The sequence below is a fragment of the Oryzias latipes genome, chromosome 18 (genome assembly GCF_053564925.1).
Source record: "Oryzias latipes strain Hd-rR chromosome 18, Olatipes_Hd-rR_3.1".
In the NCBI taxonomy this organism is placed as follows: domain Eukaryota; kingdom Metazoa; phylum Chordata; class Actinopteri; order Beloniformes; family Adrianichthyidae; genus Oryzias; species Oryzias latipes.
In genome coordinates, this window is record NC_136254.1 from 1,440,268 (window position 1) to 1,456,057 (window position 15,790).

Consider the following 15,790-nt stretch of genomic DNA (forward strand, 5'->3'; position numbering starts at 1 on the left):
GCAATCCACACCCTGCAGCATCATGCATGAAAAAGATGAAGGTTGGAAGACAAATGGGAGTCTCGGCTGGCTTTAGAAGTTCAAGATGAAAAGGTTACCATGATGTGAAGGATTGTCTGAGGGCCGCAGACGCACAAAGCAGCCACTGACCTGTAACGGAAACGTGGTCGCAGGAGCGTCCAGAGGCAGATGAGGTCAGTGTGTTTGTTAACGCGCCCTTTAGATTGAGCTGGCACGCCAATCACAGAACAATGCCAGTCACTCCGTGTTTGTCTGCTCCACACATGCGTCTTTGTAATGATGCCGAGCTCAACTATGGAGTGAACACACAACACTCATTGGAAGAGCTTCTTCCTCAGCTTCTCTCTTTATTGATCTTTTCTCACACAAAGTGTGAAACGTAAGTTTATTACACAGAAAGTTTTCGGTTTATATACAACCATCATCTTGTAGTCTTGATTTTTGATTCCATTGGGGCTTTATCTAAGATAGAACTAACCTCACAGTCGCATCGATCTTGTGTCATTCAAAAGGTTAAAAAGGAAAATCAGAGGCAGAAACAACAACCCGTCTATAAAAAGGGACAGATGTGAAAGCACAGCTGCAGTCTTCTGCTGTCCCATCACGGTCAATTCAAGATTCATTTTCAGCTGCTGCAGTTGAAGAAAACCGTTGGCATTCTTAAGCTTTTATTTCTTGTTCTTATACTTTGCTATAAACCCAACACTCTGAAACAGAGGAGATCAGGCTCGCCCAGTAACCAACCAGTATTTAGATCCCTTTTAAAAACGCACCTTTACAGGCGTGCTGTTGATGAGTTCACTGGTTCTTAAATTTAAACATATCATACTATTGATTTAGTGATTTGATTGACTCTAACCGCGATCACTGTGTTGTGTGTGTTGTGTTTTATCTTGTCGTACTGTCAAACACCTCAATACGTTTTTTTAAGCCTTTTTTGTCTTTTGTTAATTGTACAGCACTTTGTAATCTTGATTTTGAAAAGTTCTATGTAAATAAAGTTTATTATTATCATTTTTATTAATATATTTAAAGCATGCACAAGAAACTTTATTGGGAACAGAACCAGCAACCTCATTGTGTGTTTTATGTACCGGTAGCTGTGACATCTGGACTCACACTCTTCTTTCTAGGAAGGCCTCACCTGCCTCACCTGTCTGACCTGCCTCACCTGCCTCACCTGTCTCACCTGTCTAACCTGTCTCACCTGCCTCACATGCCTCACATGCCTCACCTGCCTCACCTGCCTCACCTGCCTCACCTGTCTCACCTGTCTCACCTGTCTCACCTGTCTCACCTGTGTGGCCTGAGGATCAGACTGATGAAGGAAGAGTGATGACAGTTGATTGGATGTCCAGATGTCAGAAAAAGTATTCAAGCTCTCCTTCTCTTTCCACAGCAGCTAATGAAACAAGTTTACCTGCAGTAATTGTGAAAATAAAAAGAGGACGTAGATTTGTTTACCTCACAGCTTGGTAGTCAGAAACAGTGGCACCAAACTAGCCACAGACTAAAAACTCTCAGATAAAATAAAAGCCATTGACTGTTAAGGTAAAGACTTATAAACTAATAGGTTGTTGTTAAAATCAGAACGCCTACGAACAAACACCCCTGAAATCTTCCTGTCACTAAGAAGGACATGTTTTCTACGTAAGATGAGTTGGTGACGTTCAAAATAAGGTCGGCCGGCTCTTTAAAGCGTGCTTGACCTCAAAAGCTACACAATTGTTTAGTGGAGGCGAGCCGAGGAGTTTCCTGCAGACAGCTTGTTTCAAACACGACCTTGTTCCATTGGCTGAAGCAAAGCATTTACAGCCCAGTTCCTACCTTCAGGTGGGAGCATCTCCTCCCATTCCCCGGCCTGTCACAGAAGCCTGCAGCTCTTCTGGCTCTTGTTCTTACAGGCATCAGGACACAAATTTAGCAAAATAGTTGACAGAAAGAAATTCTCTTCATTCTTTCTGCCACAGACAGTCATTACTGAGGACCACCGTCTGAAAATTCATGTTTGCTGGGTCGTCTTTACCTGCTCTGCCTCTTTATCCGGCTTTAATCCTGAATCTACGGTAAATTGAAGTTTGTAATTTGTGTTTTTACTTGGTTTTTCTGTCTATTGTTCTTAGGATTTTACATGCCAATCAGAGGAAGCCTCTGACTAACCAACAACACTATGTGGATGTTGAGTTACTGTGAAGAGGAAGACGGGTTTAACCCCAGAGAACTGAGTAGACGTTAAGCTAAAGTCCTTAATAAACTGAAGAAAATACAGGAAAGAAGAGTCAATGTTATGAGAATGAACCGTTTGAACAGAACGTGGGAATCTATAAACTGTTGGATAAGACGGGAATTTGGCGTAGAAGTTCTTTTCAATTTTGAACGTTCAATATTAATATTTTGCTCCGTTTTCTTTGAGTACCATATAGTAGCAATAAGCATGAGCCTTTCCGAGCATAACTTGACTGCATGAACATCCATTTCCATCTCCAACCCTTGCATGCGAGTCATCTTTTCTACTGCACTGAAAGCAGTTCACACCATCGACTGTATCACAGAACTGGACTGAGTGAGTGTGACGCCTCGCTACTGACTCTACCAAATGAACTTGATTCAGTCACAATTTCTCTGCAATCCGGACGCCACCATTTGGCGCCAGACGACGACAGTGAGCCAGTATTGGTTCGAGTCGGTCTGAGTCACCGTTTCTATGGCAACCACTCTCACCAATCAGGAGCGAGTGTGTTAGAGGTCCATCCCCCCCCTTCCACTGAAAGCGTGGCTGGGAACATTTAAGGTGGAGGGCCAGTGGCAGGGCTCGACATAGCCATTTGTCCGCTGGCCTGGTCCTGTTTTTCGAGCAGTACGGACCACAAGACTTTATTTTTTACTTGTCCGCTCGGGCCACTAAAATATCTAACAATTAATACATTTTTCACCTTTTACAATAAAGTATATTTTGCGAAAACGTGTAGATTTACCTCGTCTTTATAATTCACTTTTTCTGCTAGTCCTGTGTTCAGACTTCAAGGGTTTCTATGGGAAACCTTTTATCACTCTTGTCCTCCTCTCCCGCCTGCGCGCGGCTGTCACTGCCGAGCACCACGCGGCACGCGCTCACTCAATTTTTTTTTCAAACTTTATTGAATGTAACAATTCAATACTAAACAATGTTAAACAGCAACAACGAAGGAACAAGCCAGTGGGTTATTATTACATTTTAGGCAGATATATTTAAACTGACACACATATCAGCGCGCCCCCTGGTGTTTTTTCACCGCGATGATCAAAAATCCAACACCGTCACTGAAGAGAGACTGAAGCATGTCAGAGATGTGGAAGACATGGCAGGAATAGTTAGGAATATGTTAGTAGTTATTAATTAGTAGTATGGACAGCAAGATATTTAATGAATGCATTGAAGATGAAACTGTATCCACTAAGCTTTAAGCTGAATGTCAAAGAATCAAAGGCAACTAAAAATACCTGAATCTCAGACTCAAATGGAGTATAAGGTCAAAATACTTAATTTTGTTTTTCTTTACAACACTGTAAGCAGTAAGTATTTCTAGTTAGCTGAATGATCTCAGTAATTTAATTGTATTTAATTTTTCAATTATTTAATTTAATTAGGTAACTAAAGTAACTAAAAAGTAAATGTAACTTTGCAACAGTAACAAAAAGCAGAACCTTAAGGCAGTCAGGGCAAAAAAGTCAATAAAACTTCTTAACTATTGATTAGGAACAAATGTGAAATAGCAGTGATTAGAAGCAGCATGAAAACTTCTGAACTAGTGTTACCTACTTCACTGCAGTGCTCTCTTCAAAACATCTGAAACAGACTAGAGCAGATTTAAGTTTGATATGCTCTATTTTTAGTCATTGAAAAGTGTATAAATAAGTGCTAGATGTCACCAGAATGCACCAAATTGCATCATATTAAAATTTTCCGGGGGGGCATGCCCCCACGGACCCTCCTAAAGTTGCAAGCACCTGCGGAGCGGCGGGTCTCGCTGTGCGCGGTGTCGGGCCAGTAACTTTCAAAAACTACTGGCCCTGTGGGCCAGTGCAAATTTCTGGGCTATGTCAACCCCTGAGTGGGCACCACGTGCTTTTACTGAGGCATCTGATTGGTCGGTTTATAAGTTCAATAGCGTGGGATAGCGAAATAATATCGTGAAAAAAACATTGCTTGGTATTGATGCCATTTTCAGGTGCAGACCCAGTGAAGGTCATGTTTCAACCAATCATCGTCTGCTACTTTCACTCTACAGCCAGATTAAAAAGTGTTAATGTACGACTCCATGAAAAACCAGTTCTAATGCCGCCATCAACTGATGCTCTTCTTGATACGAGCATTGATTAAAAAGTGGATTTTCTTTTTGTGGGACGTTCTTCAACACCCGTGTGTGTCATCTACCTTCTGCTTCACCTCATTTGACCTTAACGTCTTAAAACTAAACACGTTCTCAAAGAGAGAAGCAAAGCTCCTTAATGGTTTCCAGCTTATGTAGATAAGAGCAGGTTAGTGTCCCGTTTCCCTACAGAAAGACTCTTGAAACATTATTGGAGATAAAGTTATATGAAACAAAGAAAATGCATCTGGATCCCATAACTAATTATAGATGTCTATGAAGACTCATTCATCCAGGTTGATTCCATTCTGACAGAATTGACAAAGCCTCCTGGATCAGAGGTGAAACGTCTTCTAACTTTAAAAACTAAGTCCAGATGACAACCCCTAAACCTACTACTATTAATTAATCATAGACCAACTATTTGGTTCAAACTACTGCAAAAATACAAAATCTTAAATAGTGCAAAAAAACTAAAATGGGTAACATATGATAGGCAATTTCCACCAACAGAATATGATCAAACGTTTAAATATTGGACTACAAAAGGAATGACAGCATAGTGTTTATTAGAAAAAGACGGACAGCTAGAGAGTTTGGAGAACGTGGCTAAGCAACTTCACCTTGAAAACGTGATTTTTTTTTTAGATACTGAGAAACTATCATAAGACTGTGATACAGAGTGGCTGTTCTGGGGATGAGGGTGGGATCACACAACTTTAAAAGTAAAAGACAACTGGGAAAAAGAATTAAACAAAGATAACGGAGCAGTATTGGTTAGACATGTGGAGACACCATCATACCACCACTGGATCTCCAACATGGAGAGAGTTCGCCTGGAAGAACCTTCATAACACCTCGGAAGAAACCTCGAAGAAAAAATGTAGACCTTTCTCGTGTATTTTGGAAGTATCTGAATGTAACAGGGTTTATGAAGATGGTGGGCGATATAACATGAAACGCGCTGGGATATACAATTCCTTTGGTACCAGAACTGTTTTATTTGTACATGTTCTCAGGAAACTCTGTCCACCACAGTAACAAACACATATTTAAAGTTATGTCAAAACATTAACCAACTGAACTGAAGCACTACGTCGATCCCATCTAAGGAGCAATGACATCAACGATTAACGACATCTATTCAAACAATTACAATCTAATTACACCGAAAGTGGATGAAATGGACATTTTCCAGCAAATAGACCCAAGAAGCTCCTAGAATTGGCCTCTGTTTTGAATTCAGTTTGTATTTTGTTGTCATGTAACAAAAACTACTAAAAATAAAGTTAAAAAAAAAATAAAGGAGACAGACTCTTGAGTTCTGCTGCTCTTTGCTGAAGCTGAGACGTTCACCTGACTGCAGGTGAGCTCTGTTAAACACACTACGAACGTCACATCCCTGCTCTGGCCTATAGATAACATGATCCATCTCTCCTGTGCACTTTGTCCTCTCTGCTGTGGCTTTTTATGATGTCATCGGCTGGAGCTCAGACAAAGCGGACTTTTATTTTGTAGTAGTCGGCATTGACGTGATGAAAACCATTGGTGGTTTTGCAGTAGAGGTGAACGATCCAATAGCGTTTGTGTCTTACTTTGGCGTCAGAAATGGTTTAAAAGGAGTCCTGTCAATCCCCACAGAAGAACTAACCAAACGCTTCCCGCTGCACATGAGCAAGGCAGTAAAACCAAACAGCTCAATGCAAATCCTGCATTAAGTGGGATGCGCTTCTTTTTTTTTTTATTTGCAAAAACTGTGCACAGTCATTTAATGCTAACATATGTTCAGAAAAGGCACAGTCCTTTGTCCCATGTTCAATGAGTTTATGAAATAAAGACTTTTTGTTCTGTTTCAACAAAACCTACAAAATGAATAAATCAACAAATACATCACGTTTACATTTCTACTGTCAATAATCTCATTGGTTTTAAATCTCACTGACAGCCAACAATGCTAAGATGTCCTCATTTTTGAAGTCAAAAACATGTTTCTCTTCTATGTGGCACATTTCTGACATGCGCCTGAAGCAGCACAGAGGAAGCTGGCAGCTGGAAATAAACATACAGAACTTAGTCAGACAAATTGTAAAGCGTCTGACTTTAAAAACTGTAAAAAAGAAATTTAAAAATCTAGGGATTTCCAAGTCTTTCCAGGTGGAGCCCTTCCCTCTGCCTCACAGCTTCGTTTAAAAGTGACGACCGTCTGAAACGCAGCAAACACCTCTGCAGATCTGCCACCTCCAGCATGGATTCAATGGCGGCGGCGGCTCCAAATGAGGTGCTTAAGCAGCGTGAGCCGCCGCTGCCTGTTGCTAAAATAGCTCCCCCTTCACCGCTTCCAAGGAGCGCCTCTACTTCCATTTGTTCAAAATGCTTTGCCATTTGGCCGTCGCCATGGCAACGTCTCAACAAAAATGTACTTGATGGGCTGATCGATTCATGGATTTGACGGATCCATGCTGCCTTCAGCCAAAGCAAAAGATTCAGCTTTAGATGAAGAGAAACTGCGTTTCTGTGAATAAACCAGAGAAAAAAATTGTTGTTGGATTATCTTAAATTCAACACTATGAGATTCTTCAGAGCCTTACGGGTTACAGTAAGGGTTTACTGTAGACTGAAGCTTCTGCTGAGTCCAGACAGAAGACTTTCAGTGGATTAAAGACTCTCATTGTTATGATTGGATTTAGGCCTGCACAATTAATCGCAAATTTATCGCAATATCAACCTGTGTAATGCGCTTATCGCAAAAGACGGCAATCACTGAGATTAATTGTTACCTTAAATGTGCTAAAACTATCTTATGGCAGCTTGATTTTTTTAAAGGAATCAAATAATAAATCCATTTGACCAATCAGACGGAGCCCTTTCATGTTAGACTTTGGCTCCCATGTAGACGAGAGTCATTTGGACTATAATTTATGTCGGCTCTCATTTAAGTTAAACTGATGTTTTTAGTTGTTTTGCTATTTGTTCATGTATCGCAAGTTATATCGCCATCACAATAGTGATCAGTAATATCGCTCATCGCGACTTTTCCTCAGATCGTGCAGCCCTAATTGGATTTAGTTTAGTAGATTTTTTTGTATCAATTACATAAACAGGAGATCGAAAGGTGTTAAGAAAGCTGCAGTCTGTGAATATGGCTTCATTCTAATTTAAAGATGAAACAGTGAACGCTTCAACAAACAAACCACACCTGTCTCTAAAAAAACACTGCAAAAATTTCCTCTAGTACAAATGAACTTTACACTACATTACAGGTTAGGAACAGTCTGTCCCAATAAAAGTAATCAACCTTAGCCCGTCTGTGATGAGAATGTAACAAATGCAACACTAAACCAAAACTCTGCCTGTTTGAAGGTCTCTGCACTGGCTGCCTGTCGGCTACAGGCTTGGTTTTAAGTTCCTCCTTCTGCTTTTTGAGGTCCTTCCTTTTTACCAAACCTTCTTAAACCTTATGAACCGCGCATAGTTCCCAGATCCTCAGGCTCTTTTATCGCTGTTAAAACGAGGACTCATGGTGACCTCACCTCTGGGATAACATATCTGAGGATCTGAGCGTCAGAGCTCTGTCTCCGCCTCTGGTCATCTCCCAATGCACTACATCTCCCAGCAACCCCTGCGCACTGTTCCAGGATGCCGCTCACCTGACTCTTGTTCGCATCACTCACAGCGTACTTCAGCACTGTACTGAGCCTCACTCAGTGCAAAGTATTGTTTGTGCCACTCTGCCTGCATTTCTGAGCGTTATATCTAGACCTGACCTTCTGTTTCCTGACCGTTTACCTGCCCAGACTCTCACCTGGATCCTGACCATCCCTTCTCCTCTCCAATGATCCCATGCCTGCCTGACCCCGATTTAGCTTTGTAGACTTTAGCTGAGCTAATAAAACCTTCTGCATTTGGAACCAGCCGTCTGCTCGTTTTGTAAAACTGAGTTTCTGCATTGTTTGACATTTTTTAAATGTAAATTAAAAACATCTTTTTAACTTAATTTCATATATTATTCATTTGAGGGCTTCTTATTCATTTTATTGTGTTTATCATAAAACGATTTAATCCAGGACTCCACCAAGCATTACCTTGAACAGAAACAACACTCAGGTTTTTTTTTTAAATTATATATATATATATATATATATATATATATATATATATATATATATATATATATATATATATATATATATATATATATGGGTTAAACAATTTCACCATGACAGGAACACAGACTTATTTCCACCAAGTTTCCAAAAGCAAGATTTTTATAAAATACCTTAAAATAGTACACGTCTATATCTACTATTTTCTTTTTCGTTATAGTTGAGAGTAATTGGGAAAAGTAGAATTAATAAATATCTGAATTTTCTACAGATGACCATGACTTTATTTTGGGTACACTGTTGCCTAGCAACAGGTAAGCACTGATAGGTTAGAGGTAAAGCCACAGAATTAAACCCCTGGCAGAAAGTTCAGGCCAAAAAGTCATTGTAAGCTCCTTAATAGAAACACGCTGATGGAAATGGTTTTTTTGGTGTTTTTAACATGTTCCTGTAGCTTTTTTATGATAGATGACATTTATTAGGAACATTAAGATTAAAATTGCATTTCTGAGTAGTTCTTTATTCAAATTGTCATGAATCCGGAGCCGACAAAAACATATGGTTTGAAAAAGTTTGTATTTGTGACGTAGAAGCTTCTACGGCAAGACCCCCGGCTCTTTGCTCCGCCCCTTTCTGATGCACCCACTGTTAGACAAACAGATCCATGAACGTCTTTGTTTTCCTGGTCTGAGCTGGAATCTGGATCAGAACCGGATAGATCTGACGTTGCCGCCATTTTTGTTGTCGCGCTAATTCTAGGTTGGAGTTGTGAGGGGCTGTAAGCTAGCGAGAGAAAATGTAAACAGAGAGCTCTCAACAACGGGAAGGGGAGCAGGTTTAGGCAGAATCCGAATTCTTCCCCCACCCCTCCGATCGTTGGGGCATTTAGTGGTGTGGGGTTGTCCAAAATACTTTTCTTAAGGGCTAGGGAGCGGGTGCGGCCGACGGTGATCGGCGTCGCGCTGTGCAGGAGAAGCGCAGTTCCTCACGTAGGTGTGCTCAGACGCAGAGAAGTTTACATGCAAACTTAAGTCATGACGTTTTTGCACGACCTTTTCAAAGTTGTAAAACCGATATTATGCAATTACAGCCGCTAACAGCTTCATGCTAACGTAGCTGACCGGTGACTATTTATGATGTCATCGGGCGGGAGTAACATCCGAACTAGAAGACACCATTTTCCACAATTCTCCGTTTTGAGTGCTAAATGTAGGGGTACGAAGAAAATGTAGGCGAAGAATTCGGATTCAGGCTTGCTCACACCTACAGACCCGCCCACAACTCTGAAGCAAATATCCAAAGAACTACTGCCGCTCTGCAGAAACTAAGTCCTAGAAAAAGACACAGGTCGTTTTATTTAGCCTAAAAACTGCATCATCAGCATTAAAAGAGCACTGGGAACATTTTTAAAATAGAGAAGAGGATCGGACTGTAACTTTAAGAGGGCAGAACATGACAGAGCAGAACATCCAACCAAACTCCTTCAACAGTAATCCAACACAAAGTCATCCGAGAGACACACAAAGACATCTCTACATTTTCTATCACACATGATCATTTATGTGACTTCCAGTTAGCCCTGAAAAAAAGATGATATCCAGATGGACATCTAGATTATCGGGGCTTTTCTAAAAACAAGACGGAAAAGGTTTTACCTTCATCTGGTCTGATATTTAAAGAAAACAACTGCTAAAAAATATGAACTTTGTTTGTTTTGGTTCCGTTCAGCAGATCGTCTATAGACAGAACAAAAAAAAGCAGCTTCTGTTGCCCTCTGGGGGCAGATACAGCAAACCACCTACCTCTTTTGGGTTTGGGGAAACTTTCGTGCAGGTGGAACACGACTTTCTCCACGAAGTGCTGGATGTTGCAGTGATCCGGGCCGCGGACGAACACCATCCAGTCGTGGGTGAAGCCTTCCGCCGTGGGCTTCTTTCGGACCTGCGCTCGGTGTCCCAGCTCCAGTCTCACCTGAACGGCGCCCTGAGAGACGAGCAGCGGTTACTCCTCCTCATCGTACTCACACGTTAACCAAAGAGCCCCGCGAGCCGACGCCTTGCGGATCAGTGACGTGCGGTCACATGAGGCCAGTGAGGCTTGGTCTCACCGGTCATCGTGATAACAGAGAAAAAAGGACATCAAGTAAATATTATTCTCAACTGATCCGTGTTCAAGATACATCTTCAGTTGACTCGACACGTTCTCCACAGTTTCTGAGGTTAGAATCGCTGAATTCGAGTGTTGCGTGTTGACATACAGAGCGGAAACTCCGGAGCACTTCGTCGCAGGTCTGACTGCAGGACTTTTTACACTGCCGTGCCGTCAGAGCGCTGACTGTTTCTTAGGCCTCAGTCGGTCAGTGATGACCATGGATGGTCCTACCTCTCGTTCTGTGGTGGTCAGAGGTTGGATACTAGCCAGGGCGACGTGATATGGAGGACAGGCTATTGCCACTCTCCAGGTCATTGATGGATCCAAAGGAACAGCAAGGTTGCTACAGTTTGGCATCAGCGCCATCGCAGAAGTTGCCAGACTGAGGCAGCAAACAGTGTCGAACTGCCTTAGGGACTCCAAATTTTTCCTTGAGGTTTACTCCTGAAACCTTTTCCATGGAAGAATATAGTCGCAAGGCAGTGGGGATTTAAGATCGAGGTTTTCTTTCCCCTAGATGAACTGCCTTCCTGGGCTGATGAATGTCATATCCCTGAAACAACTGGTTATAAGGCGCCGGTGACCCGCCTGCACCCCTTTTACCGTCAGTGAAAACAGTTCCGCCGGGTTAAGAAGCTCAACTGAACGCAAAGGCCAGGAGCTGGACTTGGTTGTCTGAGGCTATTGGAGACGCACGCCGTATAGGGGTACTTGATAGACAGTGGGAGCTTATCCACACTACCTTGGACTATGACGACCTTGGACTGTAGGTGCAAAGAAAAGGCTGCTGGTGAGGCAAGCCTCACTAGGGGCAGACGTGAGCTGACGGTGCGTTACCAGAAGTAGTTCACCCTGCTGGAGGCTAACTGAGACGGTTCCAGATGCAACAAAGTTACTCCAGCTGGCTCCCACTCTACCGGCTCCAACAGCATCAGTGGAGAGGTCATTCTCTGCACTAAAAAGACTAAAAACGTGAAACAGAACAGACCGAGGACGTCTGTCTCCATTGAGAGGAAGAGACTCATTCAACTAAAGGAACATTAGGAAGACCTTTCCAACAGATCATAGAGCTTTTAGTGGAGAAGGATCGACACATGGACTCAAAAAAGTACGGCCAAACGTGGTTTTCAATTTTTGTTTTTTAAAACTAACATGGGAGTGAGTGGGAAAAAAATAAGTATTTGAAAACTAAATTTTAGACCTAAAAGAATTCTTTTTATAATCATTTTCACAGACAACATTTAATAACTAATTAAAACACCAGAATTAGAAGTTGGCAAAAATACTAGAAACAGTTACTGAGGGTCAAATGTGTCCTGAACACATCTATACTTTAATTTTTTGACAGTACATATGAATCATTTTTACACTAATAAAGTGTTCTGTCCATGTCTATAATATAAATATTCTCTGTGGTTTGTTCTTGTGTGTATCTTCTATGCTGTTTCCTGCCGTTGGATGCTGAAATATTCAGTTCTTTCATTGTAACTGTGACTCCAGAGGAGTCGGTGCCTCACCAGCCACCAGCCTCACCGCGCGTCACCGCTACGGATCCATTCTGCCTCCCTTTGGTGAACGTGTCCAGCAGTCTTCTGCTGCGTGGATGACGCTTAAGGACCGCGGTAAAAAAAAACATCAAAGGCAGCCGTACCTCACACCAGCAGTTAGAACAGCGGGGACGACCTGCATTTGGTGGGAGCGCGCGCGCCAAACGCGGCGTTTCAAAGGGAACATCTGAGGGAGGCTTGGGACTGGCTCACGTTCAGATATTATCACCGAGCTAACCGTGCCGCCGGGAAAATCCTCCAACCGTCGGCGAGACCAAACAGCAACACCAACCGAGCACATCCTCACCTAAAAAACCGGCCTGGCTGTGCACGAACCCCGCGGCGCGCTACTCACCGAGCCCGCCATCCCGAAGGCCCCGCGTGACCGCTACGGAGAGCTGGGCTGAGAGGAGAGTCTATCCGCGGACAGCTTCCCGATGACGGCGGACATGGTCTCTCCTGTGCCCAAGTCAAACTGAAGACTTTGAAAGGCTCGCCGGCTGTCAACACCCAGACAACCATGAGGACGACTTCCTGCAATCCTTTTCAAAATAAAAGTAGCATCTGCAGCAAAATGCTCAGTCTTAGTCTCTGCAAAGTTCCAGGCCAACCTTTATGTTTTAGGGAGGATTTTTAAGTCAAAGTTGCATCTTGTTTAAAGCAAAAGTGTGTTGCTTCTTGTAAATCCCAATTCTATCATTCAGATTGATTTACCCCTAAAGCAAAGACAAAACCAATGTGAGGTCACCTGCTAGTGGTTTTTAGCTTTGGTCAGAAACGAGAAGACGCACATGAATGACCTGCTGAATTTATCCACATAAGGAAACACTTTAGCCGCCTGACATGGAATGGTAAAAAAAAGATTGAATAAGATAAATAAAGTTGCCATGGAGCAGGAGTGGCAGGATCTCATGCATCCAACCTTAATTTAATAAAATCAAACAATAAGGTGCAGAATGAGTAGCAGGAGAAACTCCATGGATTTCTGAATCTTTGACGTTTCTCTTACTTCTGAAGTTGGAAATTCGCAGTTTCAGGAGTTCCTGCACATATCTCTGCTCTGAAACTGAGAAAAGTGACTCACAAATCCAGTTAGTGATGAAGCATTTTTAAAATGTGTTATTTGTGTTTGATTTTACAGTGAGGGGAACTACTGAGGTGTTCAGAGCTTCAAATCCCAAACTTGACAGACTTCATGCGCCCACAATAACAGACTCCCAACGAATCCTCCCTTTAAGCTGTAAGAAAACCTTAAGCAATGTCAGATTAATTCACACAAACAAATGTAAATGTACTTAAATATCGATGCTAAAAAGTCAACATAAAACAAACACTACAAACTCTGCAGCTTTAGATCTCTGAAAAATGTCTCTGCATTATGACCAAAGGCAAAAAACTAAAACCTGCTGCCCGTACATCAAGACCCACCATGAGCCAAGAGCTTACCGAGTACATTACTCATAATACAGGAGATACAGTTATGCTGATCATCCAGGGAAAATCCTATCAATAGTGGTGAGTTTTCACAGAACAAATTAAACAAATAAAGCATTGGAACAATTTAAAACTCAGGCACCACAAAGACCATTTTGAGCTAAACTCAGAGATGTGATAAACTCAGGAATGACTCAAACATGGTTTTTTCTGCGTTTTCAGAAAGTGAAAAGAGTTCACAAAGTCTGGAAGTATTTTCTGTTAAATAAATGCGCAGAAGTCTTGAAGATTATGTATTTTGCAAGTTAAAGTAAAAAACAATTTATTGATGTATACCATTGAGAACAATGTATTTAAACCTTTTAAGTTTAATCTATGTTATGTTAATTTTATGTCATTTTCTTTCATGCAATTTCATGTTAATAATGTACGTTTTTATTTTATTTTATTTTATTTTATCTACAGTCTCTTGGTGCCTGACCATGGTCAGCACGGGACAGAGGATGAAAATTAGCCAGGACTGGAATCCTGTGTATGTACAGTATTTCTCTATTTTAGATTACGCAACACTGTTTTTGTATGCATTGTTCCTTTAACAAATAAACACAAATACAAATGTAGGTTCTATTTTTCTCCGTTTTTTATTTGTAATACACTAAATATACTTAGATCTAGGCTCATTTTAAAAAGTTGATTTCATGGTCTTTTATTTTGTAGGGGAAATCATACCGTTTCCTTCGCACCTTAAATCTAATCCCCAGACCTTGACAGTTCCGGAACATAATGCGCACGCGCAGAGTCGTAGAAAGCTGCGGACACGGCACGAGACGCAAGCAGCCAATTGGAAAGTCGCAGGCAGGCTGGCCTCCAATCAGGAGACGGCGATGATGTTCGCTTCACGTTAAACGGGAGAACTCCTAGAAGAAGATGGGGGGGCTGAACTGCGGTTGTGAGAATAGTACTACAACTGATGAATACTATTATTATTATTTTTTTTACTACAACTGATGAATAGCAAGCGTGCGAAAAACGTAAATGTTTTCATTACACTCTTCTGTATTTTTTAAACTTTATTAACAAGTATTGCACATACAAATACCACACATGACACTCCAGACTATGTGCAAAACACAACATTTTCTTATTTGCCGGGAAAAAATGTTTAAAAAAACACCCATAATAAAAAAAAAACTATAAAAACAAGTAAAAAATAAATAAATAAAACAAAAACAATAAAAGTATAGGAATCTGTTAACGTTTTAAAGTGACCATGATGCTTCAACTGTTCGAACAGATTTTTTGTTAGTGCAGCACTTTTGAATGTTTACATACAGAATGATTTATATCTGGAAAACCATGAAACACAGTTTTTTGTTGGCATATTGATACTTGTGCGCGTTTTCTTCTGCATTGTGTTGTCCAACTCCACAGGTTGTTGTCACTGAATTCTGATCCACACCGCTCGCCGTAGTTTCACTTGTTTTTGCGGGACGCTTGATGTCGAAGGTAAAGTTTTTCCATTTGCTGCTGTTATAAATGTTTTCAAATAATTCCTCATTATTTCATCATTTTTTTCGCCGTTATCCCTTCATGTCATTTTCTGTCGCTGGGCTGAAGTCCAACTATTTATCTGTATTTTGCAGCTACTCTTAGCATCCACTGCTATCGTGCAGTACAGCCTCCCGGTCGATTTACGCCTCTTTGAACTTGAACGTATAGATTGATTTATTTCTAATGTCTGCATTTGATCTGTGAGCCGCGTTGCTGTGTCACTCCATCAAACCTGTCACGGACGCGCTGTAGGAGCCTGAATTATGCTAGCTAGTGCTCGGGTTAGCATGACAGCGTGGAGGGGAAAGCCCTGTATAAATAATATTTATTACAGTATATCAAAGTTCAAATAGAAGTTTGCTTAGAAATGCAGCTTTAAGCTTAAATGTAAAGACAAATGTTTGAATTACACTCATAGAGGCTGTGTCCGAATTCCCACCACCACTAAAGAAATGTGTAGTGCCCTTCAGACACCACGCTCACTACTTTTTTTAAGGGTGGATATGACGTCATCTGTTTTCGATGTTAGAATCTAATTGATATGAGCATTTTGTGACGATTATTTATGAGTCCACTGTCTTTTGAATATAAAAACATTGATGGTTTATCAAAAAATAGATTTCCGACGCAATGC

At 41.3% G+C, this 15,790-nt stretch overlaps 2 protein-coding genes across 9 annotated transcripts in view; one reads left to right on the forward strand and one right to left on the reverse strand.

The window, feature by feature from the left end:
• mllt3 (MLLT3 super elongation complex subunit) overlaps nucleotides 1-12,709 on the reverse strand; it is a 41,527-nt gene extending 28,818 nt beyond the window's left edge. For 4 of the 8 annotated variants that reach the window (XM_023966207.2, XM_023966206.2, XM_078936583.1 and 1 more), the window contains exons 1-2: nucleotides 12,527-12,690; nucleotides 10,276-10,456 (exon numbers count right to left, since the gene is read on the reverse strand). In XM_023966207.2, coding sequence (XP_023821975.1) covers nucleotides 10,276-10,456; nucleotides 12,527-12,538 — 193 coding nt within the window. In that variant the 5' untranslated portion in view covers nucleotides 12,539-12,690. Of the gene's footprint in view, nucleotides 1-10,275; nucleotides 10,457-12,526 lie in introns of all 8 variants that reach the window. The other 4 variants (XM_023966210.2, XM_078936584.1, XM_023966209.2 and 1 more) reach the window with 2 other exon arrangements.
• A 2,264-nt stretch (nucleotides 12,710-14,973) lies between these two features.
• The window catches only part of focad (focadhesin), a 41,064-nt gene continuing 40,247 nt past the window's right edge, over nucleotides 14,974-15,790 (forward strand). The window contains exon 1 of the mRNA XM_011487798.4: nucleotides 14,974-15,111. The gene's annotated coding sequence lies outside the window, so the exon portion shown is untranslated. The remainder of the gene's footprint in view (nucleotides 15,112-15,790) is intronic.